General features: G+C 43.3%; 1 protein-coding gene across 1 annotated transcript in view; it reads left to right on the forward strand.

Moving 5' to 3' along the window:
- Positions 1-9248: 9248 nt before the first annotated feature.
- Positions 9249-25647, forward strand: part of LOC310779482 (roundabout homolog 1-like) — a 129084-nt gene continuing 112685 nt past the window's right edge. The window contains exon 1 of the mRNA XM_083640014.1: positions 9249-9405. Coding sequence (XP_083496140.1) covers positions 9264-9405 — 142 coding nt within the window. The 5' untranslated portion in view covers positions 9249-9263. The remainder of the gene's footprint in view (positions 9406-25647) is intronic.

The following is a 25647-nucleotide window of genomic DNA, read 5'->3' on the forward strand; positions in this document are numbered from 1 at the left end:
ACGCATAGGATCCCACCCAAGGGGTCCACAGGAAACCGACCGGGCAAGCTGTCAATCACCCCTAACCCTAGAGAGGCAAAGTGACCGTCTACTTCCTGCTTCACCACTGTACCAGAGATTTTCATCCGCCATTTATTTTCCCATACACATTTCGTAAAATGCATATAAAAAAAGTTTTACTGGTTCAAACGAAATGGTAGAGATATATTTAGAAACATATCGCATAACATTTCACTGGGACAAAAATGTAAAAAAAAAATAGGGGTTTAAAGAGAAAAAAAATCAATGTTGTTTTTTTTTAGTTTTGGTCCGAGTGAAATGTTCTATGGGCTCTGCCGATTATAGCGTTAGCTGAACCATTTGGTTCAACGAAGTACAACAATTTTATCAGCATTTTACGAAATGTCTATGGGAAAATAAATGGCGGATGAAAATCTCTGGTAGTGCTGAAGCAGGAAGTGACATTCCACTTTGCCTCTCTATACTGCTCACTAATCATTTTTAACCTCGTCAAAGTAGCCCAGAAACGGGTCCCAAATAGTTAAGAACCTTCTAAGCGAGTTGGTTCTCAGGAACCTGAGTCTCTCCATCTGTATAACAGAAACCATGTCCATCAGCCCACCCGATCTGACTGTTGTCACCCATAGATTCAGTAGGTTCGTCATCAGCCCCATTCCTATCGCTGATAAACCTGCTAGTAGGTTTCAGTAGGTTTCAATGGCCGTTATCAAACAACTTTATATTTAGGCAAATAAAACAACTTAGGGTTAGGGTTAGGGTGAGGGTGAGGGTGAGGGTTAGGGTGAGGGTTAGGGTTAGGTTTAGCGTTAGAATTAAGCAACAAAACGCATTAAAATACGAAAACGGAAACCTCTCCTGATAACGAATCGCTGATAACGACCTTCTGCGCCTACTAGCAGGTCAGTAGGCTGACTACTGGCCGATATGAATGGCGTGATAAGACGCTGATAACGATGATTGAATGGGCTGACAATTACCAGATCGCGTGATCAGCCATACTTGAAAAGAAGGTGAAGAGGAGGACTTCCATTCCTTCAGTCTTTTGGCGACAGTTGTCCCCAGTGTCAGAGATTGTTGCACAGCTGTAGGGAAGTTCAGAGAGGACTCCGAGCAGGGTTATTTTGTAGGCCTTAGAGTACCAGTCAAATATTTTGGCCCAGAATCCCGTTAGTGAAGGGCAAAACCAGAAGGCAAGAGATAGTGTGCCCTCTGACACATGACACCTGTCACACAGTGGTGAGACAGAAGGGAAGATCCTGTGTAGTTTATGCTTGGGAGTAGTGAAGACGTTGAGCAACTTTAAATTGGATCAGCGGGTGTCTGCTATTAACTGAGCAAAGTTGTACCACAAACAGACTCCTTTCCCATATAATGTCAAATAAATCAATACCAAGTTCCACCTGCCACGCTTCTCTAATATTCTCAGTAGAGGCTGTGTTGCGGTTTTCAAACAGACATACAAATCTAGAGATAAGATGCTTGGAGTGAAGAGGGCTCAGCAATCGAAAAAAGCATGCTCATCTGGGAGAGTTTCAAAGGTATGAACCTAGTTTGCAGGTATCTGAACCAGTTCGTGCCGGGCAACTCAAACTTCCTCTTCAGTAGATCAAGAGATGCAAAATGTCCATCTATGTATAGGTCTCTGATGGAAACCAGCCCCTTCTCATTCCAGGCACGGTAGTTTTTTTCTGACCATGGAGCCCAAAAAAAAGAAGATTGAAACAAAGCGGTGTATGGACAGCAACATCTTCAAAACACTCTTAACTTGGTTTAGAATTCTGAAAGAGTTTTTTGTAACGAAACCCACATTTTGTAAAGTCCCAGGCCTCTCTAGCTTAGAAAATAGCATGGCTGGCAGAGACGAGCCGATAATAGAGCTCGCCTCCATTTTCAGCCACAGGGGCGCCCCAGGAGTTAACTTGCCATCCCTTGCTGCCAAAACATTAGAGCCCTAACATTGGCAGCCCTGTACTGCCCTCCAAATCAAAACCACAGTAACTACAATTTTGGTCAAAATTTAGTTATTATTGAAATTTAACTTTTAGATAGCCTATCTGTTTTATCATGTGACAAATTTTCTAAGTTCAGTCTTGCTCTATATTTGAGAAAACAGAGTATAAAAATTGCAGTAACTACGAAATCCAACCAAAAACCAGACAAAACTGCAGTAACTACACTTACTGCAGTTTGATTTGGTTTCACAGAGCTTCAGCTGGACTTAAACAGAGATAAACGCAGTAACTACACCTTGAGGTGTAGTTTCTGCGGTTCAGACTGGTTTTTGTAGTTACTGCAATTTTCCCGCTCTTTCCATAACAAAGCCCAACATATCAATCACTCATAATGGCACAATCTGTTTAGTTAATCTAGTCAATTCCCAATATGAGAGCTGTCCAAATTGTTAATGAATGAGTCTTCAGTGTCTTTAAAATCGTAAATGCTGTATTCCTAGCTAATAATCCATAAGAGATCATCCAATAAAGAAGGGAATTGTGTTCTCCACTGGGAAGTGTTAATCTGGCTGTAGATAGTGATAATTGTTTGGTATCACTACCTAGCGTATCAGGACAAGCTTTTTAATTGCTGCATCAATTATCAGCATTCAGATTCAGTCTGTAATTCATTTTATTCAAAATAATTTTAATATGCTATGTAATATATATGTTCTTGTATGAATTATCAATCTGAAAAGCTGATCTGATTTGTAAAGAAAACCTGTTCTAAATTAATTGTGTCAGAATGATGACCAAAAAGCAACACCAGTGGTGAAGATGACATCAACTGACTTCAGGATTCCCTGAATTTATCTGTTACTCATCCATTTAAAACTTTTACACATGTAAACAATAAAACAATTAAATACAGATATGAAAAAAAGAAAAAAAAAATCTCAGTTTCAGGGGAGTGGCTATTCTTGTCTCAAATATAACTCAATTTGAAGGTCATAAAGAAATCAGGGACAAAGAGGGAAGATATGTAATAGTTAAAAGAAAGCTAGAAAACATAATGGTGACACTGATTAACGTATATGCCCCCCCAGAGAGTACCAGATGTTTTTACCACACTCTGTTTGACATTATTGCCTTAGAGACCGAATTTTGATATGTGGAGGTGATTTTAATATTGTGATGAATCATAATTTGGATACACCAAGCCTCAAGAAAAGCAAACTACATCTGACCAAGTTTATTAACACAACAGACATGAGGGGACTAACAGATATTTGGAGAGAACTCCACCCTTTTGACAGGAACTACACGCACTATTCTGTACCGCATTCTGTTTACTTGAGAAATGACTATTTTTTTAATGGGTACAGGTGAAAGCCACAGGGTCATAGAATGTAAAATTGGTGTGGCAGATGTATCAGAGGTGTATTGGCTTGACAATACACCTGAATACTAGAAGAATAAACACTGTATGGAGGCTCAATGTGGGAATTCTGAATAGTGAGGCAAATGTGGAACAGATAAGGGGAGAGATAAAAAGGTATATAGAAGAGAATGATGAAGGTGATGTTGACCCTGTAATATTGTGGGATGCTATGAAGGCAGTCATTCGTGGGAAGCTGATTGCCCTGACAGCACTGCAAAAAAAGGCCAGACTATAGCCACATACAAATATAAAATTGAAAAACTGGGAGAACTGGAGAAAAAACATATGTGAAACAGACTTATTATGAAGCAGGTCCAAAAACAACTACGGTAGACTTCTGGCCAGACGTCTGCGGAAACAGCAGGCCTCTATACAATTCCTAAAATAAGGGATCCTCAAGCTAACCGGATGAGATATAAAGAATATTTGAAGAATAATACAAGAAACGCTTTCTAAACCACCATCAGCCACAAAGAAACAATAAAAAGCTTTCTTAACTTGCTTGACCTGCCATCTATTGGCGAGAATCAGAATTACACCCTTACGTCAGATATTACAGTGGAGGAGCTGGAAGCTGCGATCAGCAGACTGAAGGCCAGTAAATCACCGGGCAGCGATGGGTTTCCATCAGAATGGTACAGGGCCTTTAAGAAGGAGCTAACACCTCTGCTATTATCCTGCTTCAATTGGACCCTTAAAGAGGGCAGAGCCCCCCCATCATGGAAGGAGTCAATTATTACTATTTTGCCTAAGGAAGGCAAAGATAAGGAACAGTGTAAAACTTAAAAAGCACAAGTATGGTCATGGTTAGTTTGGATGCAGAAAAAGCATTTGATAGTGTTAGTTGAGTATTTTTATATGAAGTATTAAAGAGATTTGGCCTCAATGAAGATGCAATTTGGTGTATTCAAACAATTCATCACAAGCCTACATCTAGGATTAAAATAAATGGGAGCCTGTCTAATAGGATTTGGAGGATTGGAGAGGCGTTAGAGACAGGGCTGTTGCCTTTCGCCGACGCTCTTCGCTTTATTTGCTGAACCATTAGCGCAAGCAATAAGCCAGAGTGAAGACCTGCAAGGCGTTAGAATAAAAAGGAAAGAACATATCATTGGACTGTTTGCCGTTGATGTTATTATTTTTCTGGAACAGCCAGAAACTGGGTTCCCAAATCTAATGGACCTGCTTGAAGCATATGGATACTACTCAGGGTACAAACTGAATATAACTAAGACACAAATACTTTCATTTAATTATCCCCCATCCCAACAAATCAGAGATGCGTACTATCTGAAATGGAACTCTAAAACAATGACATATCTTGGTGTAACTATAACCAAAACTCTTTCCGACGTGTTTGAAACTAGCTATAACAAAATTGATGAGAATATCAAAAAGGATATAGAAAGATGGTCTACCCTTCCTCTAGACTTGTGGGGCGGCTTTAGCTCAGGAGGTAGAGCGGGTCGGCCAATGACGCAAGGGTTGGCGGCTCGATCCCCGCTCCCTCCCAGCTGCTGTCGTTGTGTCCTTGGGCAAGACACTTAACCCTCCTTGCTCCCGATGGTGTGCAGGCACCCTGCGTGGCAGCCTGCCGCCATCGGTGTATGAATGGGTGAATGTAGACTACCTACTGATTGTAAAGCGCTTTGGATAAAAGCGCTATATAAATGCAGGCCATTTAGACTTCTAGACTGCTAGAATACAAACTGTTAAAGTCAATATTCTACATAGGCTGCTATACTTATTTCAGTCCCTCCCAATTGAGGTTCCTCAAAACAAATTCACAGCTTGGGACAAGATGATATCTAGATTCATTTGGAACAATAAAAAGCCAAGAATAAAATTTACAACACTCCAATTGCTTAAAAATAAGGGGGGAATGGCTTTGCCAGATTGTAGGGAGTATTTCTATGCAGCACAGCTCAGACCCCTGGCATGTTGGTGTAGATCTGATTATGAATAGATAGAAAGAAATGGAAGATACAGGGCTACTGTACAAGACTGAGATTCTGGTGGGAGATACACTGACAGGGGTTCTGAGAGTGGCTATGGATCCAATAGTAGCATATACATTACAGGTATGAAAGGACATAAGAAAATACAAATTACAGAGAGGGGCCCGCTTACTGAGGTGGTTTGCATATGATTCAATGTTTAAGCCAGGTGTGTATGACTCAACATTCAAAACATGGGCACAAAGAGGCATAACTGCAATTTGTACAGTTTCAGATAATGGTGAATTCATGAGTTTTGATGATTTGAAGGCAAAGTGTAAACTTGAGAACAAAGACTTGGCGATGGGGGATTCATCATTCATTCATGGTTGATTTTGGTTGAACTGGTCACCACTCTGCTTGCAGCCTGTGATTTTGGTTGAACAGGTCACCACTGTGCTTGCAGCCTGTGATGGTGGTTGAACTGGTCACCACTGTGCTTGCAGCCTGTGATGGTGGTTGAACAGGTCACCACTCTGCTTGCAGCCTGTGATGGTGGTTGAACAGGTCACCACTCTGCTTGCAGCCTGTGATGGTGGTTGAACAGGTCACCACTCTGCTTGCAGCCTGTGATGGTGGTTGAACTGGTCACCACTGTGCTTGCAGCCTGTGATGGTGGTTGAACAGGTCACCACTCTGCTTGCAGCCTGTGATGGTGGTTGCAAATAGGCATTGTTTTGTTTTAAGGGGTCATGAGCCAAAAAGGTTGAGTAATATTACAAGGCATTGCTTTTGGAACATTTACAAAGTTTCCCAAACTCAAACAACATCTCCCCATACCACTCCACAGGTTGGATCAAGTTCACACCTACTCCAGAATGAGGTGTTATAAATCTAAAAGGTAAACTGTAGTCTCTGTGGGATTTATTGGTAGCAGTGGAGGCGTGCAGGGGCTCATCACTCTCTAGCTCTGTCATTATCTGCTTTAAATGGTCTGCATTTATATAGCGCTTTTATCCAAAGCGCTTTACAATCAGTAGATAGTCTACATTCACCCATTCATACACCGATGGCGGCAGGCTACCATGCAGGGTGCCTACACACCATCGGGAGCAAGGGGGGTTAAGTGTCTTGCCCAAGGACACAACGACAGCAGCTGGGAGGGAGCGGGGATCGAGCCGCCAACCCTTGCGTCATTGGCCGACCCGCTCTACCTCCTGAGCTAAAGCCGCCCCCGCAGAGGGGCGGCTTTACAGGGCCATTGCCCCATTAAAGCATGGCTTACTGCTAGTGATGTGTTCGCTGCCACATGAAAGAACAGAAACATGTCATCCTCCTGTTCCCACAACAATAAAACAGGCACACACCAACTGCCAATGGCTGCAGTGTGACAATAATAATGCTACATCTCCTTCATCTTCTCTGTCTCTGATTTTCTCTCTGCGGATCCAGAGGCATCTCTCTCTCTCTCACCCTCTCTCTCTCACCCTCTCTCTCAGCCCCGCTCTCCTTAACATTCAACTACTTGGACTTGTATAGTGTACAAACAAAGCTAATCAGCCTATCTATCAACCTAGCAGTATTCTGTCGGCTACATTGGTCACTTCTGTATGTTTTGGCTGTTTAGCAGTCTAGCAGTACTTTACACAACTGTGCCAAGTAGGCTACTCTTCATCTCTGAATGTATACTTGTGTTGTGTTTATTATGTTTAGTCTACTGTCTGAATGTATACTTGTGTTGTGTTTATTATGTTTAGTCTACTGTCATGTCTTGCCTGCATTGTATGTGAGGTCCAGTATGTTTTGCCATGGATCTAGCGTGTCCTTTAATGTGTCAGTACCAATTTAACCAGGTCAAATTCCTTGTGCACCCATTGCAGTTGGTGATTGAAACTATTTTGATTTGATTTTGATTCTGTAAACCAGGGGTTTTCAAAGTCTGAGGCTGGGGGCCTCCCCTCAGGCAAAGCTTGGGGATGAAGCCCCCCTCCCAATTTACTTGCTTACCGTAGTTTTGCAAAATTCCTGGAAGCCTAACTGACTGTAGGGATCACCATTAAGTTATTTGATCCCAACAATGATTTGATGTCAACGATTGAGACAAGATAGCTTCAGATGATTAAGGTCTGTCTGAAGGCATTTATTTGTTTGTTGTTGGGACAGTGTGGGAAAAACAGTAAAATTCTCCAAAACTACTGTATCTCTGAACAATCTCTTTAACCAAATCACACACATTTAGGCTATTGTGATCTCCTTTTGATAACTAATGTAATAACTAATTCATATTTTTTCAATTCCAATTCACTGAGCCTCCCCTGAAACTGTTTGGAGCCCCCCTGGGGAGGCCTGCCTCCTACTTTGAAAGAGGGAGAGAGAGAGAGAGTGAGAGAGAGAGAGAGAGAGATAGAGAGAGAGAGAGAGAGAGAGAGAGAGAGAGTAAGTGGAGGTCCATGGTGAAAGTGCACAGGATGGGGTAGGAGACAGAGGGAGACAGTGGGAGATGTATGAACAGGATGGGGTAGGAGACAGGGAGAGAGTGGGAGGAGACAGAGGGAGAGAGTGGGAGGTGTATGAGGCCTTGGTGTTGTGTACCTGGATCTCATTAGGGGAGCTTGCTTTGTCTTGGGCCCTCATAGGGACTCATTGTTACACAGTGTCTTGCAGAAGGCCAGCTTGACTGACATGTGAACAGCGTAGCAGGGTACAAGGGGGATTGTTAGTGTTGGTATGGACGGAGGAATCGACCCATATCTCAGTAATGAGATCAACACACGGCTTTGTTGGAATATGAGCTCCAAATGGGAAGATGGAGTATACAATACATACTGTACATGTGTACACACACATAAACACAATAGACTCACACAATACTCCATTATGGTGGAAGGCGGAAGAGCGTAGTGATGGCTTATGTTGAGGATGGGGATCCTCTCTGTTTTTTCATCTGCATTCATCAGAACAGACAGCCATGGAAAATACCATACTGACAGTAATACGAATAGATATAATTATATCTTCCACCACATTTATTTCTCAGGTTCCACAACAACTGGACTGTACTTTAAAACTATTCAACATATTTTCAATGTATTCATAGTCCTGTACTGTTTGCTCTTGTAAGAAGTGTTTAATCAGTCAATTTAAAAGAAAGAAATTACTTTAATCCAATAAACATAAACAATGCAAGTAGTGTGACGCCAGTGCTGCCACTAATATAGTGCTGCATTTTAAAATTGTAATTTAATCTTGAGATTTCCTCACAGCTGTAAAGTATAACCCCCCCCCCCCCATATGTTTAAAAGCAAGACATGTTTTGCAAGATATGCATTATTACTAAGGACTTCAGATGTCAGCGTTGCCTATATTGCTTTATGTTTGCCTCATGGGGTTCCCATTGCTGAAACAAAAGGAAAACATTATATCAGGCACATGAGATTGTGTGGTAATTATGCTTTCAAAACTGGATTATTTCTAATCCAAGGCACTTGCACAGCAAATTATATTATACCGTGTCCAATTCCTTTGGAGCTGCTGCTGTTCTGATTAGTGGTTGTACTGTACTCCTCTATATTGCATGGATGCATTACTTTATAAACTTAACTATGGCTCTTTTTCCCCCATATTCAGTTGACAAGCAAGAAGCAACTACTCAAATAAAAATAAGATAATATTTTTTATACATGTGGGGCGGGGGGTCTCTTCTTTCCTTTATCACTTAGCGTATGGTCTCTTCTCTCCCCGTCAGGCTCCCGTCTTCGCCAGGATGACTTCCCTCCCCGCATTGTGGAACACCCCTCTGACCTCATTGTGTCCAAGGGGGAACCAGCCACTCTCAACTGTAAGGCAGAGGGCCGCCCCGCGCCCACAGTGGAGTGGTACAAAGATGGGGAGCGCGTGGAGACGGACCGCGACAACCCCCGCTCTCACCGCATGCTGCTGCCCAGCGGCTCCCTCTTCTTCCTGCGCATCGTCCACGGACGACGCAGCAAACCTGACGATGGCAGCTACGTGTGTGTGGCCCGCAACTACCTGGGCCAGGCAATCAGTCACAACGCATCCCTAGAAGTAGCCAGTAAGTGCTTGTCTCACTAATAGTGTGTGCGTCTATGTGTACGGATTACAGCTATTTGCTTTCTGATACTTTATAATACCCTTAGCGAACACACCGAAATGTACATTGGCCAGGGTTAAATATTCACAGTAGAACACTAGAGCAAAAGTAGATGAGATCAGTCAACCTTGGACCAATAAGAACCAAGCAGCGGGGTTGTCTCTGGAAGTCTGGTGGGAATTGAAATCAATGGTGCAGCTATCGGTATGGCAGAGACATAAGAGATGCCATTGAGAGCATATTCAGACTGCGAAAACATCTGAGCTCTTTAATACCTTGATTATTATTGAGGTTCTAGTCTCTCGGCACGGGGTCAGATTGGATGAGATGACGATAGCAGGGATTTTAATATAGTTAGCCATGTTCATTGGAAAGCGAGCTTATTTGAAAGGTTAGAACTTATTTGCTGAGAATAAGCTTAAGATAACCAAATTATTAGGCATAGATATAAGCGGCTGCTGATTAAAAAAAACGTATCTTATGACTTATTTTAGGATGTAAATTCTTATCGTAATTTATCCCAACAAGGTTTCATTATATTTTCAACCCAAATGCCACCCATTCGAGCAATTATGTTGATCTCATTAGACATGTACAGTAACAATTATGTGAACTTAAAAACCTGTTTTCTGTGGGTAAAGTTAATGTTGTTTCATTCCAATTATGGTCAAAGTATATGTTTTACGAGTGAGGGACAGGTGGAAATTCACTGTGGGAGCCACCTGTCAGACAAGCAGCAGCTGCTTGTCTGCTTTAGTCCCCGGGTTTAGACTAGTAAGTGTGTTTCCTAACAGGTGACAGCTTCAACTCGCTGAATCGGCATGTTCCAAGTGTCAAGTGTGTGCTGCTGCCAGTTAAACAGCCTTTCACTGCATTGTGTCCCAGTAAGGAATCTGTCAGCCTGCATGCAATATACACACAACCAAGTGTGTGTGTGTGTGTGTGTGTGTGTGTGTGTGTGTGTGTGTGTGTGTGTGTGTGTGTGTGTGTGTGTGTGTGTGTGTGTGTGTGTGTGTGTGTGTGTGTGTGTGTGTGTATTTATTGGCTAGGGTGTGATGGAATGATGCCTGTGGAGAAGCAGACACAGGGCAAAGAGCAAGGGTCAAGGGTTAGGTGCATCCGGACATGGTAAGTGCAGATGCTCTGGAATGGATCCCTATGGGGCACTGCAGGCTCTGCAAGGAGAAAAACACTGGAATCAGCCTGGAAAGTACAAGGAGTGATGAATGCACTGAAACAAGGAAGTGTGTAAGGGTGGGCAGGGGGCCTTTGCTTTACTGGTCACAAGGGTTAACAACAGTGGGCATGCCCTCACACACTGAATAGCACCTCAGCTATTTCCCCCTCGGTCCAGGCTCTCTCTCTAACTCTCTCTCTCCCTTGGCAGATATGTCTCAATGGTTTTAGAATACTGTAGTAATCCTCTGAGTATCTAGTTTCGTTATTTGAATTATAATGAAATAGATGGTCAAATGGTATCTTGGTAATGCTGGATCAGCACTCCTACTTTGAGAAAGCTATGCCCTCCCGAGGGAGAGTTTATTACTTGGAGTTCACTCAATTTACTGCTGGGTTGAGGGGGGACACAGAGAGGACTTGTTGAAGCTGCCTGGATGAGTTATGTCCCCCTGCTTCTTCCTACAGAGGTCACATGGATTCATGGGTCGCACAGGGGCTAGATGTGAGCTAGTGAAACAGAGCCCCCTCTGGCAAATGCTGCTGAGTTAGGGAGTTTGGGAGAGGGCTGGGAAGCCGGGGGTTAAAAGCAGGATGTTTGGGAGAGGGCTGGGAAGCCGGGTGTTAAAAGGAGGATTGACCTCACTCTGGCATGTCAGATTTTGGAGATCACGGGCTCTATTCTCCACCTGCCTTAGGCGCTAAACTGGCCTTAAACGCAAAAAAACACACTTTACGCCTGCCTAGCGCTGACTTGGGAGAATCAGAATACCATCATGTTTTTAAGCCCCGAAATGTGATTTACACTGAAGAGGCATGGCGCAGTGCCAGAATAGGCCAGAATGGGCGTTTCGGCCTTAAATACCAGCCTAAAGCGATCTTCCCAACGGGCGTTCATTTTGCAGTTAACGCTTTTCAAAATCAGGCTTTATTCAGCCGGGGATGCACCCACGGCATTATTCAATCACTCTCTCTGCCGCTATCTCCCTCTCTCTCACTCCCTCTCTCTCGCGTGACAATTTCTGCCCCTATAGCACACTGCAAGCATCAGATCTGAAATGTAGGCTACACCACAGAATGACAGAACCATCACTACTTTGGGGGAAAGGCCACTAATTTATATGTAGGCAGGCACAATGACAGATGGAAAAAAGTTGTTATACTGTAGTTTTGAGCCCGTCATTCAGAGTCTGTTGCATCATCCTACCTGTCTGCCGTGCAGAGGGGGAGAAGAAAGGGCAGCGAGAGAAAACGATGCAATCATTCTGTCCAAACTTTTACCAATCTAATCTCATCATGACATCCAGGGATAGGCTATATTGTGCTAGCCGATGCGTTTAGAACATTATTCTCACTTTGCTCTTGCTATAGTGTAGCGTATTTACATGCTTGCTGTATTTAAACTGCCATGAGATTTGTTTGAGGAGCATTATCGAGACAGAGATGAAAGTGGGCAGAGAGGGAGGGGGGAGCTCAGAGCACTTTGGGGGGGCTTTAGGGCTTTTCTGACTGGACTGGAGTCGCTCGGTGTGGATCGGAGCTTGGAAGGGAAAATGTGATTGGTTTACTGGAGATCACCAATCCAACACTTGTGAATAATTCTACGCTTAAAAAGGCATGGTTAAATGGTTAGTGTGGTGCGCATTCTGGCATTTAGCGTCAAGGAAAAATTAGGGAATGCGCGTGACCACGCCCACTAATAGCACTGGGCCCAGCCATAAATGCAAATTTAAGGCCAGGGGGAGAATAGAGCCCCACTTGTTAGTCTGGTTAACGTGTTAGTGGTTACATTTGTTTTTGGGTTTTTTTGGTAATTGTTTAACGGTTCTAAAGAGAGCCCTGAGAAACCAGTGTGGGTAAAATGCCAGTTGGCATGTTCTGGTCACCTTCTCATGTTTTAGTGCATTATTTCTTTTGTGTGATGTATCATAGGGGTGCTCCAATCCGGCTAAGCCATGATCCGATCCGATTCCGATTCCTGGGGTCACGATCCGATTCCGGAATCGATTCTCGATTCCAATGATCCTAGATTCTTGAATCGAGAATCTATTCTCAATTCCATCTATTCTCCATTCAAGAATCTAGAATCCATTCTCTACAAAGAGAGATGTAAGGATCTACTGCAGAATAAAGTGTATAAGTTTTATATTGCTATAACACACAAAGGCAAATCTAAGACAAAAAAGGTCACACTTATTAATGCTGTGAAAATAGCAGCTCTGTTGCACACAACGCACCTTGGAGACGTTTATGGTAACCTTTTACGCAGGGGATTTAGTGATATTTCTCCACGCAGCGTCCAGCTGCAATCGGCAAGGTCAAACGTGCTTGGGAACAAATAAAAATGAATACTTCACGCTGGAGGAACAAACCATAATCTTAAGGAAATATCAAGAATTCAAAGATGTAGGCTAATAAAAACCAAAGGCAACACTGCTGCACATAATTATCACAGAAAGGAGGGCTGGCAGAAAATGCAGATTGTCTCAATGCATGTTATTCAGCTTGCTTGATTTCGCCACCGATGTTCAGCATCTCCGTTGCGCACACGGTGCGCTTTGGAGACGTATATGATTAAATGGGTCTTGGTGGTCGCAAAAGGCTCTTCTCTCCTTTTCCAGGAAGCTCATTGGTTCGTGAGCGGCGCCTTTTAAGGTTTAATCTTATCCTTGCAACTTAACCTGCTATCGACCAGTTTAAGTGTGAAGCATAAGTTGCTATGGAAATATATCTCAGTAAGAAGTTAACTAGCGTCGTAGCACGGCAAACCCAGGGTTAAACCTGAAGTTACCTCGCTAAGCCTCTAATCTTGCTTCGTGGTATAGGCCTCAGGACTAAAGTGTTTCCATTGTGGTCCTCAATGATATGATAGTCAGGATGATGCGCCATAGGCAAACTTTTATTTATTTATGTGTGACCAAACTCATGCCGAAATTCAGCACGACACTCTGTCGGGGTCCCCAGCAGCGCACCCATCAAGTTTGAAGTCGATTGGCTGAATGGTTAAAATTCTATTTTGTGTGTGTTGCCAGCCAGTTTCATGCCAGACCCCTGAAAAATGTTTTGGCAGAGTTTAGAGGCGATTGGAGCAATGGTGTGCGTGTGCCCCCTATGGGCAATTTCTTACCTCCCCCCCCCCCCCCCCCCATTTGCATGAAGAGGTCAGTAGGCTATGCCATAATAACAAACTTTACAGATTTACAGCTCATAGTAAATGTAAATTAACATTGTTAGTTGTCATGATATGAAATAATATGAGCATTTAAGGGCTTCTGCTGAGCAGCATTGCATTATGAAAACAAAATGATTAAAAAAGCTGGCTCAGTGATTGGCCTTCCCCCTGATTCCTTGGAGATCACTATAGCCAGGGGAACAAGGACCAAGTTGAACTCTATTCTTTCTTTTGAAGGCCATCCTTTGTATAATGTATTTGATGCTCTGCTAAGCTCGTTTAGTGATCGGCTTTTGATGCCTCGGTGCTCTACTCAGTGATTTAGAAGGTCCTTTGTTCCTGCTGCTGTAAAATTCTTTAATGAACACTGCTAGCTCTGCATTGTGAGGCTCTCTTTTTGCTGTGTTATGTGTATGTAACTCGTATTGTGCTGTAGTTTACTGTTTCCTGTTTGTGTATCTGTACTCGCTCTGGTGGCAAACCATGTTTCCCCTCTGGGATAAACACCATACCATACCATACCATACCATACCATACCATACCATACCATAGTCAGGACTGCATTAGGGAATTTGAGCAGTTGGTAAAGGAGAGAGAGACGATGAAAATCGCGGCGACGGCTGACGAAAGACGGCATTAGAGGTTGACAAATATAAAGTGATGGGAGCAGGAAAGAAGTGACAGAGATGAAGCAGAGCAGAAGTGTTGGATCGGCTGCGTGTCCTTCAAGGCAGAGAATGAGACTTGTTTGCAGAAAAGCGAGGTGACGGAGTTAAGACAGTGACAGATGTAGTGTGTGCTGGTGCCTGAAGCGTGACCACAGGGTTGAAATACTGCCTAAGCACACACAACATGCACACACGCGCACGCACACACACACACACACACACACACACACACACACACACACACACATGCGTGTACACACACATGCACAGACCAGTTGAGCCCTTTCTGAAAGCAAGAGCTGAAATGAGAAAAGGGACAAAAAAAGAGACATATAACTTAGTTCCCATCCAATAAATGTCAGAGAAGACACTCAGCATATTTCTCTGCCTGCAGGGACCCCAGAGGACCCTGGGAAATGAACATGTGTCCTGTTGACCTCGGCCACTTGATTCAATCATGAAGCGCTTTATTGAGGTGAAAGCAAAGTCACAGCCTGTGTGTAAAGGTTATTTGGCAGTAGACCTGTTTTTAGGTTCAGTGAAGCAGAGGAATGAATGATATTCTTAAGCTAATTGGACACTTCCATTTGCTAGAGGAAAGTGAGGCTCGTGGCAGGGCTTAATGTTTAGCCACAAAATTCACTGTGATGAACATATGAGTCACTTAAGGGACAGATATCCATACGGCCACATCACTACTCAGAAGACCCCTGTGTCTCCAAAATGTCAGCTTTTCACAAGCTATGAAAACAGTTTTTAGCATTGTTGACATTGGGTTTTGAAAAGGCTTTTTCAGTAGCCTGATATTCAGACTGAATGGCCATTTTGTTACCACTCCATTAGTCAGAGATTGCCTCCATGTTAGCCGTTTTGTTGATTTTCCCCAAACCAACTAGATCAGACACTACTTTTTGAGCCCTAGAGGTTCGGAAAATGTTCTCAACCCGTGGCCGGGTTAATCATCAGTGATGTCACAACACTGATGGCATCACTGATGACATCATCAGTGATGTCACAATGCACAATTGCCCAAGTGGCACTTATGACATCATCATAAGTGTTTGCGTGTATGTGTGTGTGTGTGTGTGTGTGTGTGTGTGTGTGTGTGTGTGTGTGTGTTTTCCCAGGAAGGCGAGCGCATAGTCTCTCCCCAGACTCAAATATTACGTTGAATCGCTGTGCTCCGCATACTACATGCAAGTCTGTGCCACCTCACAGCCACTGCTGGTTTTTGAAGGCGGGTTGAAATTGAATGAATGACAGGTCATAGCACCGATGAGAGAGCGGTTCGAAAAATGGGCTGCGCCTCCCGTGTCGTCTGATCGCAAAGTCGTTACTGATTGGGGAAGACTGAATCCACCACTGGCATATCACTGGCCAAGTGAACGGTTCCCTCCCATAACCAGCCGGCTGAGGGAAAGTGTCCCAGACTCAGAGAGAGCTCTGCAGCATGCAGTAGCCACTTTTAAACATGAAGTCTGGATCATGTCTGGCTAGCCAGAGCAGGATATTTTCCGGTTTTACCTTTCTAGACATGAGGAGTCTGTGTTTAGAAACAGCTGGAAATGGTCAGTATTGTCTCTGCCAGTGGGCGGGGGGAGGGAGTCTTGAAAACTCCACTTTGTCCGCGTCCACGTCCGCGTAGTTACAAAATTCGAGGTGCGCACGGCCAGGCGAAAACCGTCCGCACGGAGCCTTGCGGAGGGGCGTGTCTGCTGATTTGACGTCACTTTTCCGCGCGGACACTCGCATTCCTCGCTGATGCGGAAAGCATAATGAGCCCTTAAGACATTGACACAAGTGTCAACGGAGCAATATATCTAGGTACTGTAAAGTTGTAATTTTCCGAGGTGATATTGCTTGATGGACAAACAGTCACACATTGTAACTCTTCATCCACTGCCATCAAGTCCGTTACTGTATCAGTGTTCATTTTCAATTGCCTGTGACAGTTTGTGGATGCCGCTGTGCCATGCTAGCCTCTTGTTTCTCGTCCTGTTTCCCTGCTCCCTTCCTGTCCCGGTCGGCCCACGGTCAGATCAGTCAGTGAAGCAGCATCACACTCTGGGGACAGCTGCTTTGCGTTTACAGTCTGGAGACTGAGGCGAGTGAGCTGCAAGTATTGTCTAAACAACTCCAGTCTCTATATTCCCCTAGGCTCAGCGTTTCTAAGAGCCAGATTTGTAGCAGAGTGTCAAGACGCAGGGAGAGGGTTCGCCTGGCTTGCAGCAGCACTGCACAGGGAGAGAGTTCAGCTGGCTCACAGCAGCACTGCACAGGGAGAGAGTTCACCTGGCTCACAGCAGCATAAGACTTAAGACACAAAACTTAAGACTCTTCCTGTTTTGTGTGTGTGTGTGTGTGTGTGTGTGTGTGTGTGTGTGTGTGTGTGTGTGTGTGTGTGTGTGTGTGTGTGTGTGTGTGTGTGTGTGTGTGTGCGTGCCATTTGTGTCTGACTGAAATGACAGTTGCGCAATCAATCAATTTATATTTATATTTAGCCCCAAATAACAAGAGTTGCTACGTTCACAGGAAATAAAAAATCTTCAAGCGTAATTATACGTTTGAAGGTCAGTGTTTTTTATACTTTCTCTAGGAATAGGAGCTTGCATTTAGCAGTAGAGATATATGCCTTAAGTAGCCTCGTCGGGAAAACAAAAAACTGCTTTCCATTCCAGAATGCTGACTGAGAGACGCTTGGAAGATGCTTGTGTTTCCTTCTCTTTCTGCAGCTCGATGTGTGATATTACGCTGACAGGCATTGTGATTTGTGAATATCAGCTGTATAGGGTTTCTCTACATTAGAGACATATGAAACCTTCTTTATAGTCTGTCTTTGTGCTTATCTTTGGAGAATAATTTGCTGATGAGGAAAGAAACACATAGCGCAGGGGAATTGGAATGGGTATGCATATTCAGAAAAAATAAAACAGCTTGTATGAATCAAATCAACCAATCTGTCTGTTGAAGATAGATTCTTGTGTTGTGTGTGTATGTACAGTGTGTATGTACAGTATGTGTGTGTGTGCATGGCCGGCCATGTGTAGGCGTGTCCACATTAAGCATATGTTTTGGGTAGTACTCCATTCTAGCCGTATGTTCTCCTTTTGTTCATAAACCCTGTTGGGTATCATCTTGTGGCTGATGTATTAAGCCCTAATTGTTATTGGGGAGACGTTCTTTAGCTCGGGCTATTTCCCCTGACACTATACTCCCCCATGTTAAATGCCTCAGCACTGGTTGTATTTCCCTGAAGCCTCAGAGCAGTAATGCAGCTGGGTTTGATCCAATTCCAATAAAGCTCCATGCTTGCTGCATCAGGTTACTCTGAAGTCATATGCATTTTATTCATTCATTCATTCATTCATGCGTCATGGCCAGTAGGAGCCTCCCGCAGGGCCAAACAATCTGTATTCACATGCTTAGTTGCAAACGAGACAATATTTCTGAACGCTATAATTAACAGTGTTTCTTCCAAACCCATTATAATCCAATCACAACCTGCAACAGCGCCTGTAGAGAGCAGACACAAGGCCGACTGACTCTAATAAGCGCATGCCTATAGTGTGCCCACTGTTTTAGCTGCTAACTGATCAGGTTGGAAGTATTAAGGGCTTAGCAGCACGGCTGAGTAATCCATGTTGTCAGGGAGAGGAGAGGGATGCTCGTGCATGCATGTGCTGAGGTATTGGTCAGTCCAGGCCCCCGTGGTCCACAGCGTCCAGCAGCCTCATCTGTGGTCAGGGTTAATGCTATCTCCCCCCAGGATCAAAGGTGTTGCAGCTTCTTCTTTTCAGCTTTCAACTACAGAGCCCTTCACCTACCTTCATTATGTATGTGTGTAGTATATCTCTCACAGTATACAAAGGTTGGTAGACTGTACTGAGAAAAGCAAGGATTCATCTTCAGTACAACAATACCTTCAGGAACTGAAAATCAAAAATGAGCTTTTTCCCAGATGCATGGTTTCCACTAATTGTAGTTTGACGACTGTTTTTTGAGTGTCTGTCATTAAAATGCAAACCTACTGTCTTGGGCTATCATTAAGCTAATCAAAATTCTTGTAGTACAGACAGGTAGTTAACTGTGCCACTGCTAACCATAATCAAATATTCTGAATGTATACCAGACACACAAATAGCTGGGGAAATTCAACGCCCCCCCCCCCCCCCCCTCCCTTTTTTTTTTTTTTACCATTAAACCAAACCAGACAGATTGTCCTCACACTGCCTTTTAGTTAGGCCAGAACAATTTAGAGAGAGAGTGGCGTCAGCGGAGGACCAAAATGCGTGACTCATTAGCCAATGAACAGCCAGGAAGGGGTCTCGCGCTACTTTTGAATGCTAAAATAAAGCTGATAATGTACAATTTGATTCTAAAAACAAAAAAACAAAAAACAAACTTTCAAAGTACAACACAAACTGTCCATTTTGCTGCAACTTGACAGTGCTGCTTAATCCAGAACCTTACTTCCTGGAACTCTTGAGAGTAAAAAACTGATCTATTGGAGTGAATGGAGATTTTTGCGACTCATATACATATTGAGTTAGGCTATTAATTCCTTCATTCTTTGCTTAACAACATAGAATATTGACACCATTCCCTATTCTCAGTTATAACACTTCTGCTAGTGGGCTTGTGTCCTTCGATTGTGAGAAACTGTATAAAATTAGGAGAGGGACTTATTTAATTTAAAAATTTAAATATGAATGACCTTTGATATATGGCAATATCTTGTACTCTTTCCAGACCCTTGTCCATCAGTTGATGTGTTTAAAATCTAGTGTTACGGTTCTCCCTTTCAGCTGACATTGACCAAAATCATCTTACGACATCATAGGCAGTGATGATGTCATAGCCAATGTGACATCATCAGTGATGTCATAGGCATTGTGACATCATCAGTGACAGTGATGTCATCAGTGATGCAAAGTTGAGCAGTTGTGCGCTGCGCATGCCAATAGAGCATGCGATTGTGCGCTGTGCATGCCAATAGAGCAGGTGAGGTCACGCAGCAGCCGAGCTGCGGGTGAGGTCATGCAGCGGCCGAGCTGTGTGCGTGAGCCCACACAGCGGGCGAGCCTACGATTTCAGCCCCGAAGGGGCCGAAACCGTAGTGTTAGAAAGGTTCCCTGTCAGGTGCTTATTAGGCATGGGTCGATTTCCGGTTTTACCGGTTCGGTTCGGTATACGAGCCCAAACCAGTTTGATCACGTGCGAACCGAAAAAACCGGAAAAAATATATATATATATATATTTTTTTTTTTGCCAGTCCATTCTGATTGCACTATTGTTCGTATTAGCCTCTTCTCAAGTTGCACTAGTAGGCAAAAGTCTTATTTTGTTTATTATGTTGATGTTTGAAGAAAAGTTAAGCTGAATAGTTATGAGAAATAAAAACAGTGTGTTGTTACAGTTAAAAGGTTCTGCTTATTTGTATTAAGTGTTCGTGCTGGTTGGCAGCATACCAGCTTAGAGGTGCATTATCGCCACCAACTGCAGCCGCTTTGATACGTTTTTTTGGGGAATATCGAACCGGTTTCAAAATGTTCAAACCGACCCATGCCTAGGCCCTATATTGTGTGAATTTGTGAGTTTTGAAGTTTATAAGGCAGCTCAGCTGTAAGCCAATCCATTCTGATTGCACTGCTTGTGTTTTTATTAGCCTTTTCTCAAGTTGCACTATAGGCAGAAGTCTTATTTCATTTATTATTTTGATGTTTAGAAGAAAAGTTGAGCTGAATAGTTATGAGAAATAAATACAGGGTGTGTTTGTTACACAGGTGTCCTGCTTTTTTTTATTCAGTATCATTGCTGGTTGACAATACCAGCTTAGAGGTGTATTATCGCTATCAGGTGGACTGAAGTTGCACTACAGACAGTTATGGGCCACACGCCCTGCTTAAAAAAAAAAAAAAGAAAAAAAAAAAAAATGTAATTACAAAAAAAAATCGGTATACCGGTTCGATCCGGTTTAGACGGCAATATCGAACCGGTTTTAAAATTTTCAAACCGACCCAGCCCTAGTGCTTATTCGTGGCAGGACGGCCGCCAAGGGGCCCAATTATGCCAGCTGGTTCCCTGAATAGTCACATCATCAGTGATGTATGACATCATAAGGGGGAGCCATGACTATGTCACACAGCGATGACATCATCAGGATTGTGACAGCGGTGATGTCACCGACATCATCAGAGCCGAGCCAGGAGGGGTGTCATAATCACTGATGGCATCATCAGTGATGTCATAGATGCTACTATCACATCTATAAGTAGACGCAAGCGACATTCTATTCGGTTGCAGAACAGGGACGCTGTCGGGGAAGTACGTGAGAGTGTGAGCCGTCGGTGGCGGATACCACCGCATCTTCCTGCATTCAGGATTAGTGGATGGGTACGTGATGGTGGTGATGCTAGAGTCCCTCCCCTTTAAAGTGGTGCTGGGGAACAACGCAGTAGGGACGGAGGACTCAGGCTCAATCGATCTGGCGCAGCAGGAGTCAAACGTGCAGCATTAGCAACAGGGCCCTGTGTGTGTCGTCACCAGTACCGTGGTGGGAGAGAAACCACAGGAGCCAATTGAGGCGCTTACACAGGAGACAGTTGTAGAGGTGTTGCCTAGTCAGAGACAAGATGAGGAGAGGGAGCAAATAAAGAAACAGTTCCCTATCATTCTTTCTGAACCTGCAGAGCGTGCAGAGAAACAGACAGGCAGATGAGCGTAAACGGAAAAGGAAGATAACAAGGCAGCCAATGAGAGAGCCAGGCAGGCTAAGGCTGAGTGCTTGTTAGCTGAAGCTCAGCATGAGGAGCTGGATCACGCCCATAGTGACATGGTGGTTCTAGCAGTATAGTAACCACAGTCGAGCAAAGTAGTGAAGAGCTCACTGAGGATTCTCAGTTGGAGACGGTGTCAAGGAAAACCACTGACGAGGAGACTGAGGCCGTAACAGTTGATGTACACAACATCACTGTTGAAGTAGTGGTTGTGACCGATGAAATAAAGGAGCAGCAGTGGTCAGAGACTGCGCCTGACACTGACTACATTTACATGCACACAATATTCTGTTTTTTGCCCATATTCGGAAAATAATAATATTTTGACTAAATGAATAATCTATTCCCATTTACATGCAGTCATAGCTCGCCCTCCCCGACATGTCAGGGAGGGGGGGGAGAGAGATGCAGATAGAAACAGCAGAGTTTTTCTCTTGAGAATAAACAGAGCAGCACTGACTCTATTGTTACCAGCATCACTTGGTCCATTTCAGCTGAAAATTTTGGCGTTGCGATGTTTGTGCATTCAAGCCATAAAAAGTAGGCTAGTACGTTAGGCCGGAGTCATTTATAACTGCGAGTTGCGTCTTCTCCATTCACTCCAATGGACCAGTTCTTTACATCGCAAGCATTTTAGACTAATGTGGGCGCCACTCTCTCTTTGAATATCTCTCTCTTTAAATCAGCATGTTTCTCATCTCCTCCCGATTAGAAATGTGGGCTTTTCTTTTTGCATGCCAGAGATGACGGATTATATCGCCTGCTTTCTAGCACACATCAGCTGACCGCAAACAGGCAAGATGCGTCACAAACTGCGGTAAAAACCCCTGATTGAGACGCATATTCCGAATGCGCTGTATACATGATCAAAAAATCCCCCAACTTACCTTTGATGTATCCATTAGAATTTTACAGCTAAAAATAATCTATAGGTATTTGCCCACTAAAAAGATGTTAAAAAAATGGAGCATCCAACAGTGTGATTTGTGTATATTTTGTGAGGAGGGAGAGGAGAGTGATTTACATTTATTTTGGTACTGTCGGGAAGTTGCATTATTTTGGATTAAAGTTGAAAAGTGGATTTCAGTTTACAGCGCAAATTTTTATAGCTGTCCTTTAACCATAATGTTTGGTGATTTAAGGGTCGATGAAGAAGGGAAAGACCTGAATAATATTATAACTATGATGGGGAATGCATATTTAAATCTACGAAAAGACATAAATTGGATATTGAACGTTTTAAAACGTTTTTGAAATTTCAGTGGATTCTTGAAAAAGACAATTTGGCATAGCGCCACCTACTGGCAACACAAAAAGTGGATTATCTTGACAAGCGTTTATCCGATTGACTTCAAACTTGGGGAGTGTGCTGCTGGGAACTCGACCTAGTGCACTGCCGAATTTCATGCAATTCGGCAGAGCGCCACCTAGGGCTGCACGATATGAGGAAAAGCTGCGATGTGCGATAACACTGTTCAATATTGCGATGACGATATGACCTGCGATAAATAAATAAAATGCTATAAACAAAAATATTAATGGGTAGGGGTGCTCCGATCCGGCTAAGCCACGATCCGATCCGATTCCGATTCCTGGGGTCACGATCCGATTCCAGAATCGATTCTCGATTCCAACGATTCTCGATTCCAACGATTCTCGATTCCAACGATTCTCGATTCCAGAATCTAGAATCGATTCTCAATTATGTAGTTTTATATTGCAATAACACACAAAGGTAAATCTAAGACAAAAAATGACAAATGTATCAATGCTGAACTTCAAATTCAACTTCTGAAGTATTACAGTGAGAGCCTAAATTCATTTTGCAATATGAGTGTGTTAATTTAAGCATACGTATCAGTAAGTGGCACGGGATTCTCAAAGCCTGTGTTGAGGGTCATACGAACAAAAATGCACTCTTGAAGCTAAAAAAAATCCAAAACCAACAAGTTAATTATTTACATTTTTACTTCAATATAGAACAGTCATTTCTTACACATGAGATTACTTTTAGCCTTTTAGTCATAACGATTATTGAAAGATATTCCATATTCCAGACTGAAATGTTATAACAGAAGCGGAGTATTGGCCAGAATGACATGAACATTTGGACACTTATTCAGCCGGTATCTTGCATGTTGCGTTCAGGTGCACTGTAAAAAAAAAAATTGCGATAACACGTGACTTTTGCGATGTGTTCATCGCGCATTTTCATATCGCGATGACGATGAAAATACGATTAATCGTGCAGCCCTAATTAGAATGCAAATTATATTAAATCTCGTCGTATAGCCATTTTACTGAAATAATTTCGTCTACCTGGGAATTGCAGCTGAATATCATCAGCATAACAACAGAATAAGTTGCTGTTGCTGCATCGTCGTCACATAGAAAAGTGACGATGCAGTACTGACTTAAGAGTATAGCCCAAGAAGTGAGCCTTGCGGCACACCACACATAATAAATGAAAGCTGAGGAAACATGACATGAGATGACTGACGACAACTATGGGAACCATTGCAGGACATTCATTGAATCAATCAAAAAAGCCAGAGAAACAGGGAGGAAGGAGTGCACCCCAGAGGAGCCTCTTCAGCCATTCGGTATGAGAGATACATGCATGTTTCCCGCCACTGTAACCGTTGCTGTAGCGGGTGCCATTCCTCTGGTGCAGCAGGCGAGGAAGAGACAGTATTGTTTCCAGTGCTTACCCACCAAGACCAGAGTCTCTGGCATCTTCTCTAATAGGCTGCAGACATGATGATTTATAACATGCAGCAAAATAGGGGATGCGAGAAAGAGAGAGAGGGGTGGTTTTTCAACAGAAAGCTGAATAATGAGATGAACATTGGCATTACTAGCATTCTGGTGTCTGCCTGGCTGTCAGTTCTGCATCCCCCTATTTTCTACCATTTTCTCCTGCTCCTCGCTCTAAAGCATCCCTTCATCTCTCTCCCATGGGAATACTTTGGAATGTGCAGACAGGTTTGTGATGGAGCCGCTGCTGGTGCTGATTTGCCGGAGCTGCTTATAGAAAGCTTTGATGGCCAGCGATGTGTTTACCAGGAGAACATTGTAATACATCTCAAATGTACAAACGTGTGTATGTTTGTATAAGGTGTGTGGTTGCCTTGGCTGAGACAGATTGTGAAATAAGGGATGTATGTCTAAGGGATAGAGATGCTGTTAAAAATAGTATTATTTCCTTTTTGCTGAATTATTGTGATGTTAATTGTGCTATGTGGGGACAAAGTTTTCAAATTCCTTTTTCAACACTTAAAATATAAAAAAAATCTGGAGAGCAATGGGGATGAGATACTTAGGACTTGCTTAGTTTGAATAAAGCCAGGCCAAGCTTTTTTGTCTGAAGCCCAGCTTGATTTGTAGAAGCACAATATCTTCTTGAGGGCTTTCTCCCTTGTGTTTTCTCCCTGGAAAAAAGCTTCTTCTGATATGGAAATTGCAGAAGTCAATATTGCAATTTCAATATTTTTTTAAATTAATTGTGTCGCTCATGCGTTTGTGGATGTAGTAATAATTCATACTCACAATCTTACCCTCCCGGGAAGAAGCATGCCTGCCCCACACCCACCACCAAGTCCTCCCTTTCTCTGTCATCAAGGCCCATCATCAAGGTCTCAGTTTATATGAGACAAAGAGCAGAGAGAGAGAGAGAGAGAGAGAGAGAGAGAGAGAGAGAGAGAGAGAGAGAGAGAGAGAGAGAGAGAGAGAGAGAGAGAGAGAGAGAGAGAGAGAGAGAGAGAGAGAGAGAGAGAGAGAGAGAGAGAGAGAGAGAGAGAGAGCAGGCCTTTGTATGGGCATTTGTGTCTGTGTAATGTGTGCATGCATATTCAAGTATTCAGGGTGTGTGTGTGTGTGTGTGTGTGTGTGTGTGTGTGTGTGTGTGTGTGTGTGCGCGTGCGTGCGTGCGTGCGTGCGTGCGTGCGTGCGTGCGTGCGTGCGTGCGTGTTTATACAGGTATTCAGAGAAACTGAGGTGAGATAGAAATGAACACTGTAAGGAGTAGCTAACTATTGGAGAGTGGTACTTTGCTGTTGAGTGTGATTTGGGTAGGCCACAATAGAACTGTCACACAACACGCGGTTGCGCACGCGCTCGTGCACATACACACGCACACACACACACACACACACACACACACACACACACACACACACACACACACACACACACACACACACACATATAAAGTGGACTACTACTACAGTACAACCACAAGTACCATTCACTTTTACAGTACTGCGTTTATATTCTATATATATTCTCTTATCTTCAAATACCATATAAATGTGGGGCTGGGGGGTAAGTGAAGCATTTCACTATGTAAAACTCTGTTTCCTCCTCCGTTCAACCTCTATTTCTCTGTGAAAACTCCCTTTAGTGTTTCTCC

The sequence above is a fragment of the Poromitra crassiceps genome, assembly GCF_964638095.1.
Source record: "Poromitra crassiceps genome assembly, chromosome: 1".
NCBI classification, from domain to species: Eukaryota; Metazoa; Chordata; class Actinopteri; order Beryciformes; family Melamphaidae; genus Poromitra; species Poromitra crassiceps.